Here is a 16,755-nt window from a genome sequence, read left to right as displayed (position 1 = left end):
TAAAAACTAATATTTTGACTTTTTTATTACGACCGTTGACTATTCCAACACCGCTAATTGCCATAGTAAAAGAAACATTCAAAGTACAGAGTATAATCCGAATGCAAAAAAACTCGTGTGGCAGTGGAAGTTACACTTCTATACACGCATTCGCCGTTACAAATTTATTTGGGAGTCAATCTGCACAATCATTACATATGTAATTTTATAGGTAAGACATAGCAGAAAGAGAAACAGAATTAATAACAACTTACTAACAATGAAGGATTGAATCAATATTTTGATGAAAATGTATATTTTTATTTTCATATATGTATGAAAGGAGTTGAATGCAAAATTTTTTTACACATACTCTGCAGTAGAATTCATTGTTTATTTCTTATTAATATAATAATACAAATTAAACTGCAATATTCATAAGTATTTAAAAATGACAATAATATACATAAAAAAATACACTACAATACAGTGCAACATAATTCCATATATAACAATACAATACAAATTAAAATGCAATATCCATAAGTATTTAAAAATAACAATAATGTAATAACATTAATAAAAAAGTCCTCCCCGACTGGGAATCGAACCCCGGTCTCCCGCGTGACGGGCGGGGATACGGACTACTACACTACCGAGGACATAACAGAAATGTATTTCAAAATTGACAGTTCTGGATCATACAGTGATTTATTGAGATTATTATTTTGAAATACAAAAGAATAATTATAATTATGAACATTTAATAAATAATACAAAACATAGCACATAAATAATATTATTAATAAATATTTTATTATATGTATAATATTATATGTATATATATCTTTATATAATATGTATAATATTAAATTATATATACAAAAGGAACATTTTTATATTCGAGAGAGGAAGAGAGACAAAATATATCTTCTGTCTCTCTCTTACTCAATATCTTACATATGTAATGGTTTCACAGATTCACTCCCATACAAAAACCTAACAGCTACAATCCAAGTCAGAAAAGACCTTGTATAATTTTTTTTCTATCAGGCACGAATTAGTTATTCTATTAATACAGGAAAGAATTTAAGTTCTGGAATAAAGTAAATAAATATAGCAGCAACTTTAACTAAATCAAAATGCGTAAAAGAAATAATACCTTCGACTAACACACCCGTTTTTGTAGCACCTTAAGACATTTGTCCGCTGCCGAGTTATTTTAAAAGGCCAAACTAATCTTCACAACTAGGTTGCTCTGGTACAACTTCTTAAAAAGGGCAAATATGGATCAACAATTATACTAACGTCATCGCCATATAAAACTGAACTAGAAAAAAGATAAAGTGGGAGACCATGTCTTCCAACAACTCAGAGTATGGTAGGTATATCTGAAATGGAACTAAGTAATGGACATCGATGACGATATGGTTAGATACATATGATGAGATGAAGATGCTATCTGTTTCTACTTTTATATTTCTTAATAATTTTTTTACACAATTGAATTAAGTTTAAAAATTGTTTCAACTACGTGTGAGGCATTAGAATACATCTGATTAACCTACACAATTTGGAAATTGTCTGATGTTTCACGCAAATTGACAAAGAACGATTTTTTAATAAAATACCTTTCACATATTTTTCTGATAATTCTACTTTCGAATATATTTAAAAATAATTGTGTGATTGTTAAAAAATTTGAAAATATATGAGGATGGCAACAGCGCCTTGTCAGTTGTCATTAGTATCAATCAACGTCACCGTCACGTCAGTCGTCAAAATGTCAAAACAAAAAGCAACGGTACCTCAAAGTTAAAACAAAACAATCCTCCAAAGATAAATTAAACCTAAAAGATCCTTAAAAGTCCAAAAGACTGTGACTGCTCTTTATTATGTATTGTGTTTAATTATTATATCATTGACTAGACGACTATGAAAGTATACCTATTGTCTAACACAACAACTGCAACTGGTTAACTGGTTTTAATATTTGTACAACTACAACTTAGAATATTTATAGGATTAACTATTGGATAAACATCTTATTTATAGACAGCAAGAAAATAAATATCTAAAAGCAATTACACATTACTATTTTTCTCTTTTAAAAGATTAAATTTCAAATTCATTTAATTCAAATGTAATGTCATTTCCACAAGAATAAAAGCAGGCATTTTCAAAGGAACACTGAAAAAAATGAATGAGATACAGATTCTTCTCTTTATCATATAAAAGGCCTGAAATTTAAAATTATGGAGGATATGGAAACTCCCTATATATACAAATATTTAACACAATCTAAGTCCTCAGTAAACCCCAAAGATTTTCTAATAAGACTGACAGAGTGTGATCAAATTAAGTCTGATTCTCCTGAAGTTAAGCAAGAATATACAGAGGGTGATCTTGGTATGGATAAAATTAGAGATGTTGATCCCACTAAAAATCAGTCAGATGTTTTTCGAATTACCCCAGAAGCTATTAAAGTTGAAATTAAACAAGAATATGAACAGTGTGATTTTGTTCCAGAAGCAATAATTAGCAACATACATAATGCTCATTTAAATTCAGAAGTAAAATTGGAAGACTTTGTAGAACTGGAAAAAGATTTTAAGTTAAGAAAAATAAAAGTCAAAGCAGTTAATAGAAAGAAAAAAATTAATGATAATTTTTATTTGACAAAAAAATGTAAGTAAATATATAGCTTATGGATGTTGGTCTCATAACTGACCCCACTGATTTACTTTGTGTAACTGTTGAGCAAGTTTCTAGCTTTGGATTTGAGTACTGGTGGTGTGAATGTGCTCTTTCAGTAATTCTATTCTATAAAGTTAACACTTTTCATACTTAAATATTTATTTTTGTAATTTAGTTTCCATAAATGTATCTACTTAAAATATCACAATCTTCTAAAAGTAAATTTATCGGGGCATTGTTTTCTTTCTTATTTATCTATCTTGCTTTTCTACTTTTTGTTACAAAAAGTAAACCTTTCATTCAAATTACTTTGATTTTTATATTGAAGCCAACCTGTGGCTAACGAAAAATTTAAAAAAGTCATTTTATTTAGAAATGGGAAATTAATTTGTTTCCATTTTCAGCTAGTTCACTGCCCATTTATCTGTGAAATCTTACACTTGAAGCTAGCATTATACACTGATTTTATTTGATTATTATCAATGGTAATTTTATTTAACTGCTCATTTTTAAGATACATCCAATAATTTGATCAATTATAATTAAGATAATCAGATCTCTGTTAGATATATGTAGACATTTTGGTTTCTATTTTCTCCATATTGAAAGTCATATTCTGTGGTCAATTCTGTGGAAAATTATGTGGTCTAGTGCAAGGTTGGCGATCATCACGGCTATCTTTACTTTATTTCAACATCCGGAACGGATAGGCACTTTAAGAAGAAGTGCAAGGTTTCTCCAACAGAGTTTTGGAGATAAGTAGATTAGCTGGGTCTTACAACATGCCACATTTATATTGGGTAACTGACTTAGCTGGTAATAGTCCCTACTTTTCCATGTTGGTTTTACACTTGGAATTCTGTACATAGGAGAGAGACTGTTACTACCAGGTGAGAGTTCTTCCTGGGATTCTAGATGTTGAGCAATAGGTTCTTTCTGTATATTAGTATGAGTTCTTTTTGGTCAATCTTGCAGATGGATTGATCTAGCCAAAAAGCTTTTTCTTGTTGTTGAAAAGAGTTTTCATGTTGTCATGAAGTGAATGTCAAGGGTCTTCACTTTGTTTCTTTTGTTCCCACCTCTAGCAACCGCTCTTCTGATATCAGGTGGTGAGATATCACTGATAGGATAGAACTTAGTGATTGGCGTGGGCCTCAAACATTCCCTATTGATTCTTGCTGACTCTCGAGAGCTTTATATACATGCCTAGTATGTACTGATGCCTTCCATATTGGTGGAGCATATTCTACAGCCAAAACGCAGAGTATAAGTGTCAATGCTGTAAGTATTGAAGGATGTGTGTCACACTTTTGATTAACAAGTTTTTAGAGAATAATGCTTTTTTTGTTAGTTTGCTTTCTAATATCAAACAATGATCTTTGAAAAACAAGGAGCTATCAAGAGTAACCCCAAGTTATTTATGGTCAATACCAGAGGCTGTTATTTTTTAACACGTGGATGGTAGATCCACACTTCCATCATTTCCATCGTCTCTCGTTCTGAATTTTTCTTTGTTTTTCTGTCCAGACGCTGGGCTATTTTTAAACAGTTGTGAGGCCACTTGGTTTACTGAGACCAGAAACTGTTGGTTCCTTCAGAAATTGGCTAAGATTCTTCAATAGTTTCAATACAGATCTACTGTTTCATGTTCAGGTTATCCAGGATAGTGTGTCATTTTGATATTAGTTCTTCTGAGATGGAAGCAAGTACTATTTCCTAGCTTGGTGAGCCTTATCACTAAAGAGTCTTCATCACATATCTTTTGATAAGGGTTAAGGAATGGGCTGCAGTAGGTTCATGAACATAGTGAATCTGGCATCCTTACAGAATATTTCTTCTGGGAACAGTTCTCACAATGTTGATGAATTCATCATAGTTTTCAGGTGTTGGATGAATTTTACCAATATTGTTATCAAACTCTGAGATGAACTTCTCCAATTTGCATTATTGAATTGAATTTTCTTTCATATCATGTTTTTTCAGTTTTATTATAGCCGATTTTTGCAGCTGCAGTTTTTTGGACATCATTTCATTGTCAATTGAGCAAATAATGAAATTGTTGGTGAGCCAAAAGGTTACAGGAAATTTTTTTATGTTTTTGTTAAAACTCTGGAAGTCTGCGTCAGAAAGCTATGAAACTTTGCAGAGGGTTTATGAGAATTATTGCCTAGTCTGTGAGTTTTTGAGCGGTACAAAGTGTGTTTGAATGGGTTTAAGGGGGGGGGGAGGATATTGAAGATGACAAGTTACCTGGGTGGCATGTTACTTCAAAAATGACTCAAATGTTCCGAAGTGTCTGATAATGGTTCAAAAAGACTGTTTATTAAGTATTACAGTTATTGCTGAAAATATGGAACGAAACCAATATTATTTGGAGGTTTTACACAAACTCAGAGAAAAAATTCGCAAAAAGAAGCCTGAAATGTAGAAAGAGAACTCCGTCATGGAGAACAGATTCGAAACTTCATTGCAAAATCTTGTTTTCTGCAGTATTTCTGTGCAGATAAATTTTCTTTAATTAAATTGGATCAATAATTTATGAACGAATTATCTGTTATTCCACACATTCCTAATTTCAGGGCAATTATGTTAGTTCAGAAATACGTAAATGTTTATTCTCCACAGATCACTAAACTTTGTTCTTTTCATTTTGCTTGGCACTGAGGAAAAATATTGTTGGTCCATAATCAAAATATTTAAAGAACATTTTGAATCACGATCAATTTTATTCATCATATTTTTACAAAAAAATGTCTGTCTACCTAATTTAAAAACATGTCAATCCAATATCACAGTTAAAAATATCAAGTTCTGAAAATTCTGAACCTGTATATTCGTAAATCGTAATAACTTACACTAGCCTAAGAAGATAGCGGCGCGTCTTTAGCAAATTCAGAACATTGCTGCCAAGTCTAACTTACTGCTTTTCTGATGGAAATATCGTTAAACTTCATATTAAACAAAGTAAGTACTTGGCCCTTAAAATATTAAATTGCATTAAATAATATAAAGGTTCGCATTTTTCAACATGTTTGTTTTTGTCTCGATAAATTGTAAGATTAATCGCAATTAATGATGATACGAGTATTGACTGTTTCGGACAGAGCCCAATCTTGTGTTTAGTCCTTTTCAGGTGTGACACTAAATATTTTTAGCTTGCTGCCTCTATTAACTGCGATCTTTTTTCGAGTGATTTTCCCACCAGAGTCTTCATTTGGTCTGTCCATCTTGTTGGAGATCTTCCTTTTGGTCTTCAGTCTTCTACTTTTCTTCTGCGACCAATAATTCCATAGAATTATTTTATAGAATGCTTCTATTAAATTACATATAATGTATAAGAAATTATCTACATATTTATAAACCGAGTTTTTCATCTGTTGTTTCATTGTAAGATTCATCATCAAAGTCATTGAAATCTTCATCAAGATTAATATCTGATCAAAGGCTTGATGAAACAAAGTTTGTTTATAAATTCGTCTTCGATCTAGACTGTATTCTCACAATACCTATTATTGTCTTGCGATAGGATCAATCAAGGATTTTACGATCCTGGGATTATTGATTTTTGCCAAATCGTAAAGCTCGGGTCGGAGATGAAGGAGTCTGAAAAAATTGTTTCCGACATTATTTGTAGCAAATGAAATTGTCTACAACTTTTTATCGTAAAATGAAAAATAAGAAAAACAAAAATAACTAAAAATTTTTCAATAAATTTTCTTTTGGGCCTTCTAACTTTCTTTCTGGTCATTTAAGAATAAAAAAACATCAGAGCAATATTATAGAGGGCTTTCTAACGTATAATTTTCACTACAAATTTGTCTAATTCCATTAATTTCTCTGGGTTTTACAGCACTCCGAAGTAGAATGGGTTCTGAACTCCACGCTTACGCCGGGGTCCTCCGTACTTAGCGATTGTATGAGTTATATCCGTTTAGAAAATCCACTACCTTTACCACACTGCAGAAAAGTAAAGTACTACGTTTTTGAATTTTGTCACTGCGCACCCCAAACTCGCGTCTTTACTTCTTGGGCTAGTGTGCATGATACTATCGAGTAATAATCAAATATAATCTTTATTTTAGGGTTTTGTTGGCTAAACTTAAGAACGAACAGAAACAAAAGTCATAGTTGCTTCCTGTGCTGTAAAACATGCATAAAACCATCAATACTTATGTCCCATTACAAAGTATATCATTGTACAAAAAAGAAAACACAAAAGAAACCAACTCAAACCAAATCATCTTCCTTGTTACTTGCATTATTGAAAAAAGAAAATGATCAACTTTTAACGAATGGATCATCATATAAAGGCCATTCTATATTTGATGTGAGTGAACAATCAAATAGTGGTGCAGTGCATTTGAAAAAGTTTATAGACACAAATGAACTAAAATCCTATTTTAGTAATGGACAAAAGTTATTTGAATGTCATGTTTGTTTAAAACCATTCCTCCGAATCGATCATTTGACACGTCATCAACGAGTGCATTCTGAAAAGAAACCGTTTGAATGTGAACTTTGTGGAAATAGATTCAAGAAAGAAGATCAAAGGACACTGCACCAAAAAGTAGTCCATTTTGGTATCAAACCATACAAATGTTTGATTTGTCTAAAGCAATTTGTACGGACTTGCACGCTGAAAGTTCATATGCTTCTCCACACAGAAGATAAGATTTACAAATGTGAGATTTGTTCAAAAGAGTTCAGGACTGAAAAATATCTTGAGCAACATATATTTGCCCACGATAAAGAAAAGCCTTTCAAATGCGAAGTTTGCCCAAAAGAGTTCAGATTCAAGAAACAACTTAATAGGCATATGTTTATTCACTCTGAAGAAAAACGTTTTGAATGTGAAGTCTGTCTAAAAAAATTTTGTTCTAAGGGTGGTTTATGGCAACATATGCTTCTTCATTCTGCAGAAAAGCGTTTTAAATGCAGTGTCTGTTTGAAAGAGTTTGCTACTTCAGGCAATTATAAACAGCATTTGTTAAGACATTCAGAGCAAAGGCCTTTTCAGTGTGAATTTTGCCCCAAGGAATTCATAGGAAAGCGTGATATGAAGAGGCATGTGCAAACGCATACTGAAGATAAAAGATTCCAATGTGAGATCTGCTTTAAGAGTTTCTCTGCGATTTCAACACTCAAAATACATATGGTTTTACACGAAGACGAAGACCGTTTTAAATGTGATGTGTGCCAAAAGAAAATGTCATCTGAAAGGAGTTTAAAGGGACATATGCGAACGCATACTGGAGAAAAACCTTATGAATGTGATATTTGTTTGAGATCCTTTACTAACCACAGTAACATGATCAAACACAGGAAAATACACGTTGATAAAATTATTGCTACTCCTGTTCAGAAAAAAGCAGCAAATTTCCTGGAATCATATCCATGAAAAATATTCTAAATAATTCAAATTAAAGGACAATATGATCTGTTAATGCTTACCAAATTGAGGGAATCTTCTATGTATTCATTATGGAGACCTATAAAACAGAAGAAGGATCGACCTTGAAATTGTTGTACACTATTTTACCTGTTTGCTTGGTTTGTCGCTAGGGCGGCGCTGGGGTAGAGAAGGGAGCCAGTATTACATTGGAGTGAATGTGAAAATTTCGAAAATAATTAATTATTTGTAGTTAATATAAGATTATTGGTTTTGGTGGTTAATATTATTTAAATATGGGTGCCAAGAAAGCTTACATCAGTAGAACTTGCTTCTTACAAAATAAATGTGCTGGACTTTATTTCTCCACAGTCTTCATGTACCCACCTGCCACACTGGTAACACTTTGTCCATTATTCGCCATGTCTATCGTCAGAAAATTTGCCGGTGTAAAATAGAGATGCCGCGTCGTTTTCTCCACTTTCGTCGGATGATGAATCAGCTAATGGAAGGTCTTCACTGCTGTCTGAGCTTGAACTTGAAGAAACTTTCCGTTTCCTTCTTGATTATTGCCTTTTGATGTAGAAGGTTGACCTACGTCTTCATGTACTGGTATTTCTTCTTCGGGCATTGCTGTTTTTTTTTATCTAACACTTTTTGTTGAATTGTTTTTTTCTGGAGCTAATACATAATCACACAAGTTTTTCTGGGGTACTAGTTTTTTTGTTTTTTTTTTTTTGTTCTGCAAACTTTTATCTAATTCTTCTTCGTAGTGTATTAAGAGTAATAACTAAAACCTTTCCTGATCTGTTTGTGAGGTATTGGTGGACTAGGAGTTCTATGTTCTCGCATTGGATGATTTGGTTGTTCATGGTTTGGTTCAATTATTTGTTCGTCCATTTTGTTTTGTGTTTCCAAGTGCTCTTGAATTCCAAATTCAAAGTCCCTAAAAATACGGCGACAAATAGGGACCAGTCCAGTTTTTTGGAAACCATTGCAAGATATTTCCATCGTCGCAGCTCTGATATACGATTTACAAAAAATACTGGCAACGCATAAGGCGACACAACACTCAGCTGATTTTCTTTAATCCAGTTTTCTATTTATTGTGAGTGGTAAGTTTTCAGAGGTGCCATAAAAGCAACATCCGACGGTTACATCTTATGTGTAAAATGTGGTGGGAGGCAAATAATGGCCACATGATTCTGCTTGGCCAAATTTATTAGAGCAACATTTCTCGTATGAGAATAGTGACCATCAATAACGAGAAGAACATGGGCTGCAGCTGAAGGTCTAGTGAATTTTATGAAGTCATCTAGTCATTTTCTAAAAATATCGGCCTGTACCCAACCTGACACGTGGCATTCTGCCACTGCTCCAGTGGGAGCTTCTAGCATCAACTCTGTTTTCATATTTTTTCTAGAGAAGATTAATAATGGTGGTACAAAAACTCCTACAGCATTCATACACGTAATAACAGTAATCAGCTTGCCTCTTTCTGCCGAAGTAAGTGACGAAACCTGCTTCTTCCCTCATATAGAAATTACTTTGCTATGTTTGTGCTGAACAATTGTAAGGCCTGTTTCGTCCACATTAAATATATGTTATGCAGGGTTAATCAGCTTAAGATATTCTGGTTCATACAGCTCAAAGAACTTTGATACATTTTCAGCAGGAAACGATTTTACTCGAGCAGATGACATTCCCTGAGAAGTACGCATTGAAAGCGTCGGATCCCTTTTCAGAACGAGTTGCAACCATTTCTGTCCGGCTGATTTTTTGATTCCGGTAAATGGATATGGTATTGAGTTTCGTATTGCAAGTTGAAAGGCCAGTCGTTTTATATCACGCACTCTTAGCCCGAAATAACGTAGCCCCATAGTTAATTCAGACTCAACCAACACATTTTCAAATTCGAAAGCAAGAATAGGTCGGTGCCCATTTGATATCCCGACGAGTTTTTCTGAAGTTTTGTTTAATTTTAAATATCGTTTTAAGATACCTTTTGGTACTCCAAACACTTTTGAGGCATTCAAATAGCACATCTATTTATTTCTTACTGGATTTACAGCCTGTATTATATCATTTGCATACCATTTTTTTATTTTTTGGAGGCATCTAAAAACAAACAAATACATAAAAATAAAAATGTTACACGGGGTCCCAATTTGAGACACTCTCAAATTTGGAAGCTACAGGTATCTCAAATTAGGATTTTTCCGTTAAAAATGAAAATAAACAAACAATAAAACAAAAGACAAAACAACAACGGTCACTTCTAAGCATCAACTGAAAGCAGATCTGCACTACCACCGCACTGAATGATCAGTTTTCAATATTTTCACTAGTTGTCACTGTATCGTACACAAATATATGACGGGGTCTCAAATTAGGAGCCTGTCTCAAATTCGGTACCTTTCCTCTATTATATTTATAGAATGTGTAATATTTCAGCCCTATAAAAAATGTTTTGGATTTAACACGGAAATACTACGACTTTTTTGTGAAGATTTGTCTTTATGTTATTTATAACGTTCATGATTATTTTCGTTTTTGTTATTTTCTTCAGTGTAAATAAAGTTTGTGTTTATCCATTATTGATTTTTATTTCAACCTGAAAATTATAATGATAATAGTAAAATCAAGATTAAATCAGATCAAAAAATTTGATCAATAAACTTTAAATAATTTAAATAACTTTACAGTTATGTTCAATCTTTATTATACATAGTTGGGCTTGAGATTTTAAAATGTACAAATATTCCTACTATATTTTAAATATATACCTACCTACTTCAGATTTACTTATTAGTCTTAGTAGGTATTTATGTCACAATTGAATGCTTTAGGAAAGTGTTAAAGTATAGTTACAATCCATCGTCAATCAATAACGAAATTATATCAATTATGTAGGACTGTAGGTATAACTTCTTCTTTAAGTTCCATCTTCTATCGAAGGTTGGAAATCATCATGGCTATGCGGACTCTGTTGACTGCCGCTCTAAAAAGTTCTGCACTACTGCATTCAAACCATTCCCTTAAGTTCTTAAGCCAGGATATTCCTCGTCTTCTCACATTTCCCTTTCCTCGGATTTTGTCTTGCATAATAATTTGTAATAATGCGTATTTTTGCCCTCTCATCACATGTCCTAAGTACTCAAGTTTTCGTCTTTTGATAGTTAATATTATTTCCGCCTCATTTCCTATCCTAGTTACTTTCACGTTTGACGTTCTTTGAATCCATGATATTCGTAGGATTCTTCTGTAACACCAAAATTCAAAGGCGGCCAACTTATTCAGATGGACTTGTTTTAGTGTCCACGCTTCCAAGCCATGAAGAGTAGAGAACACGTAACATCGAAGCATTCTCAGGCGTAGTTCTAACCTTATATCCCGACAACAAAGAAACTTTATAAGTTTAATGAATGATGCACGTGCTATTTCAATGCTTGTCTTAATTTCTTTGGTTTGGTCTACATCTGATGTTATCCATGTTCCTAAGTATTTATAGTTATTAACACTCTCAATTGCAGTATCTTCAATAGTCAATTGGATATTTGCATGTGGAGATTTAGTTATGACCATGCATTTAGTTTTCTTAAATTTATCTTCAGTCCGTACTTATGACAGCGTTCATTAAGGCGTTGCATTACGTTCTGTAAATCATTGTTGTTATACGTCATTATTACTGTATCGTCTGCAAAACGTAAGTTATTCAAAACTTCTCCATTGATAGATATACCTTCTATTGAGTCTGAGAGCGCTTTTTGAAATACCGCTTCTCTGTAGACATTGAAAAGTAGTGGGGACAGCACGCAACCCTGGCGGACTCCTCTCTGTATTTTGATATTTTGGGTGTACTGGTTGTCAACTCTTACCTTGACAGTTTGATTCCAATATAAATTAGATATAATTTTCATATCACGACTGTCAATATTTTTGCTTTTTATATCTACAAGCTTTTTATGTTGAACATTATCAAATGCCTTTTCGAAGTCTACAAAACATAAGTACATGTCCTGATTCATGTCCATGCATCTCTGAGCCAGCACATTCAAGCCGAACAAAGCATCTCTTGTATTCATACCATTTCTAAAGCCAAATTGTGTGTCACTAATTTCATATTTAAGAGTTTCAACAATTCTGCTGTGAATTATTTTCAAAAATGTTTTAAGTGTGTGACTCATTAAAGTTATTGTTCTGCGATCTGAGCAAGTTGTTGCACTTGGCTTTTTGGGAATTGCAGCCATTGTCTGGGGATTGTGGCAGTCTGATATATTAGATTAAAGAGTTCAACCATTACATCAATAACATCTTCATCGATGAGTTTTAATAATTCGCTTGGCACATCATCTGGTCCAGTAGCTTTACCCTCTTTTGTGTTTTTGATGGCATAGATGACTTCTTCTCTTAATATTTCTAATTACAGTTCTTCTCTTTCATCATTAAATAGTTGGATGTAATTGGTCCAGTGACATAATCTCTCCTTCATATCAGTAATAATATCCCCTTTATCATTTTTAAGGTAGGTATATCTAGCTATCCCCAAAATCAGACGAAGGTGGTCCTGGAAAAATATTAATTTGGTTCACTAGTAATGATTTGATATTTTCAATTAACAAACTTTTTGATATCAATTAATTTGCAGTTGAAATTCCATATATAATATAAAAGGCGAGTCTTCTACAGCTGGCGCCGTTTCTCGCATTCTAATTTCCAGCGTTTTCTGTCGAAGCAATCTTCCTGTTTTAAAATATCGGGCGGTCATTGCATCTTCGACATCTCTCCATGATCGTCTTAGTCTACTTCGTTTTCTTCTACTGAGCGGAGTCCATTTTTCTATATTTTTTGGCCATCTATTTTCAGGCATTTTCTGAAGGTGCCATACCAGTTTAGTCTTTTGACGTCGATAGTGTCTATTATGTCTATACAGCGTTCCACGTTAAGAAAATAACATTGCGTAGATAGGGCCATGTATTTCTTATGGACGATAGAAGCGCAGCGATGCCACTATGAACGCAAGCCCAATTCAGGGTTGTATAATTTGTATTTTCGTTTTCACAGACATAAATTAAATTAACGTTTTTTAACGTAATTGACCAAAAGTGCCCATTCGAAACAAGAGATGAAAAGTAGGGAAAATGATTTTAATTAAATAAATAGTATTTACAAAAGATAATTTTATTTTATCTTATTTTAATTATAGTAACGACAGTTTATTTGTTCTTCGGTAAGAATATCATATACCATGAATCATTGAAATCAGTAGAAAATATTGCTTAGTTAAATCATGCACTTTGCCGGCTATTAAATATTTAAAAACAAATAAACGGACCGCTTGGAATGCATATATCTAATTACTAATTGCAACTTAAAATAATACGGTGTGCGTATGTCAGCGATTTTATGTCGTTCTCTGAGACTACATAATGATAATAAGGCTTTGTGGTTCTTCAGTGTTATTCTGACTTTACAGTTAAATGTTAATTGAAAATGGAAATTCGAAAAATATATCGACAATCTAGTAAACCGCATTCCTGAGAGTTTTGGCAACACTGATCTCCATAAGCCTAATGTTATTTTCTTAACGTGAAATGCTCTATAGGTCAATTTCCTCACCCTATCAAGTCTAGTGTGCCAGCAACATCGTCTCCAATAGTCCATTTCCATTGCCTTAATTTTTATTTCAACAAACAAAACTCATCCCGCCTCCGCACATGCGTGTTCCGCTATGTCCAGAGTATTTTTTATGTACTTATGTCTTACCTCCGTTCTCCACGTGCCATCATCTAGATGAGGTAGGTGATCTGTGGATCTAGCGTGACTCAGTCACAGACCACTAGACCAGTGATTTGTGACCGCAGCGCTGCCGCCATTACAACGACTGGAAGGGTCGTAGTTTTAGTTAGTGGGCCCAACACATTTGGCGTTCGAAACCCTCTCGTAACTTTTTCTACGAGACTTACCTAGCTATAGAGCTATGTACTGTGGTTCACAGCATATATTCTTCATGGACGTATAAACATAGATGGACTCAGTTATTTACATAAAAATGTGAAGCCAAAAATTATTTGACTAGGTCACATTCTCAGCACCTTCAAATGTTGTCACATTTTTTTATTAAAATATCTTATTCACGTATCGCTGAAAATATTACTATATTTATTTTATACTCTACAGCTGCTATCAAACCAAAATAATAATTTATTACTTATATTAATATATTTAATTGTAATTAAAACCTCAAATGTGCACATAGTGTGCATATCATTTAATAATAGCGTATAACAGATATCAAAAAATTATTTTATATGTAGAAGCACTGAAACTTATTTATTAATGGCAACGGTGTTTACATTTCTCTGTCTTATGGCTCTACGTCAAACTTCAAATGCTGTTCCATGTCATGTCCATGTTTATTTACTTTTTACCCAAGATGAGGAAAAGTGTTGTTTTTCGATATTTTGGCTGTATTTTAAGTGATATTTGTAAATAGTGAAATAAACAAATTATAATAATGGTGCTACAGTTTTGCATTTGCAAAAAAACGAAATATTTACATCCCAATGTCTCATTTAATTTGTAACTATTGTTTGTTTACATTATTTAAGATAAGGAACTGAGGAAGTCTGTGTGTTTACATTTTAAAATATGTCTTTCATAGGCGTACCATTGGGTTTATTCATACTAATTACTGTATTGAACAAGATATTAGTTCATGAAATTAGTATAGACATTTTTAAATTGTAAGTAGACATCATCTGGTTAAAAAGATATGTTTAGTAGCTTTTTAATGTAATATTTCTCATGAATTAACAATAAATTAGTGAAATGAATAAAACTCATTTATTTTTCTATGTAGGTTTCCAAATAATATTGATTAATGATGAAACTTACTCTAAACTTCAACAGAGAAAACAGTATAAAAAAACCTTTCAAAAGCATCCTTTTTGGTTATTTAAACTTGTAAGGAAGCTGAAAAATATTTCAAATTTTTTAATAAAACTATAAATATCTACAATAGACTAGTTAAAAACCTTATGAATATTTTGATTAATAAAACCATACAAACTGTCCCAAAATCAATCTATGAGCATTTTGGTGACCATATGTATGATGAAGATGCAATCGATGGTCACTCTATGCAACTTTTAAAATTGGTTCTTGAGAAATATTTTAAAATTGGAATTCATCATGAAACGAGGACTACTTTAGATGCTAACACCGTGCGCATAAGAAGCGTTCTTACTAAGACTGTTTTATTTCGCAATCAATAAAAATTTATTTCTATACCAATGTGTTCTATTATGTCTATTTACCATTTTTACTTTAATATTTCTGTTCGGTAAATAGCTTTCCAATAATTTATACATTTTCACGCCTACTTTTTAATAAGTAGGTATATTTGCAAATAATTTTATGTCAAATGCCAGCTTTGGAATGATCAATAAATATGTTTGTAGCATAAACCCTTACTACGAGGAATCTTGTCATATTGTATTAAAACAAATTTGTCACAATTTTAAAAAATATGTTTTAATACAATTATCAATAAATATAGGTATGTACTTAAATTTGACAAATGTATATTTTTTAATTGTTTTTTTTATCGTAGGATTATTTGATACCTATTAAAAAATTAACTTGAGCTCAACTATATTTTATTGTATTAATTTTAAAGCAAATAAAATTGTATTTTATTTTTTTTATAAAAACGTGTTTTTATACATTATTACTACTTCCAATTATTAACGTCTGAATAATTATCCCCGCGAGTAATAATTCAAGCACGCTTATGTTCATTGAGGAAGTCTCACAGTCTATCGATACCCGTTTTACTCCCCTTTACCCTCTTGCCCAGGAATATCGAAGCTTCAAAACAGTGTGTGTTTAAGGTATCTTATTGCTGGGTCCATCTATGTTTATACGTCCATGATATTCTTTATATCCATGGTACAATGAGAATACACAAGGTATGATACATAATGTTCCAAAATCGGTTCGCTTTCGCGCATGACGTAGTCAAGATCGCTTATTCCCGCAACATTTGAATGTAGTTGTATAGGAAAGACTTTTAATTTTAAGTTTTTTTATATAATTTGGCTAATTTAATTATAGTAATTATAAAGAGATGATAAAATTATGTTATTATAATATTTATCCTTTATAAAACATAGATATCCTTTATAAGACAAGTTTTAATTATCTTTTATTACACGTAGGTACAGGTTAATTAACTTATACTCCAGAGTTCGATATTTCAGATGTTTAAAAAGATACAGAAAAGTGGTAATGGAGGTACACAAAATTTGTACGTATATATACCTACTGAACTAAACACAAAATCAAAATAAATAATGACAAAGTCAACTTTATTTATATCGAATGAGCTAGCTGGCCATCGAATATGAGTGTAGTGAGGGCACACAATATTGCACAACATTTAAAATGACATTCTTGTAATATTCACACATAAAATTATCTTGGTATTGTTTATAATAATCATAACATTGTATATTTTAATAATGATAACATGATTTAACAAAGAAAAATATGTTATTTTGGAAGATGCTAAATTGATTTCCTCCGAAACAGTTCTTATTGCAAATTGCATAGCAGGCTGAGGCTAATTTCTTACTTAACAAATCGATATGAAAAAACCATTTAAGGTTTCATGACTAATAATTAAT

The 16,755-nt window shown here is 32.3% G+C and overlaps 1 protein-coding gene across 1 annotated transcript; it reads left to right on the top strand.

The window, feature by feature from the left end:
* The first annotated feature begins 1,633 nt into the window (after positions 1 to 1,633).
* LOC140445713 (uncharacterized) lies at positions 1,634 to 10,273 on the top strand. Its single transcript, XM_072537994.1, has 2 exons — positions 1,634 to 2,667; positions 6,759 to 10,273. The coding sequence occupies exons 1-2, from the start codon at positions 2,235 to 2,237 to the stop codon at positions 8,072 to 8,074; spliced, it is 1,749 nt and encodes a 582-aa protein (XP_072394095.1). The 5' UTR covers positions 1,634 to 2,234; the 3' UTR covers positions 8,075 to 10,273.
* The last annotated feature ends 6,482 nt before the right edge of the window (positions 10,274 to 16,755 follow it).

The sequence above is a fragment of the Diabrotica undecimpunctata genome, chromosome 1 (assembly GCF_040954645.1).
Source record: "Diabrotica undecimpunctata isolate CICGRU chromosome 1, icDiaUnde3, whole genome shotgun sequence".
Lineage (NCBI taxonomy): Eukaryota > Metazoa > Arthropoda > Insecta > Coleoptera > Chrysomelidae > Diabrotica > Diabrotica undecimpunctata.
This window is presented reverse-complemented; position numbering and strand designations above follow the sequence as displayed.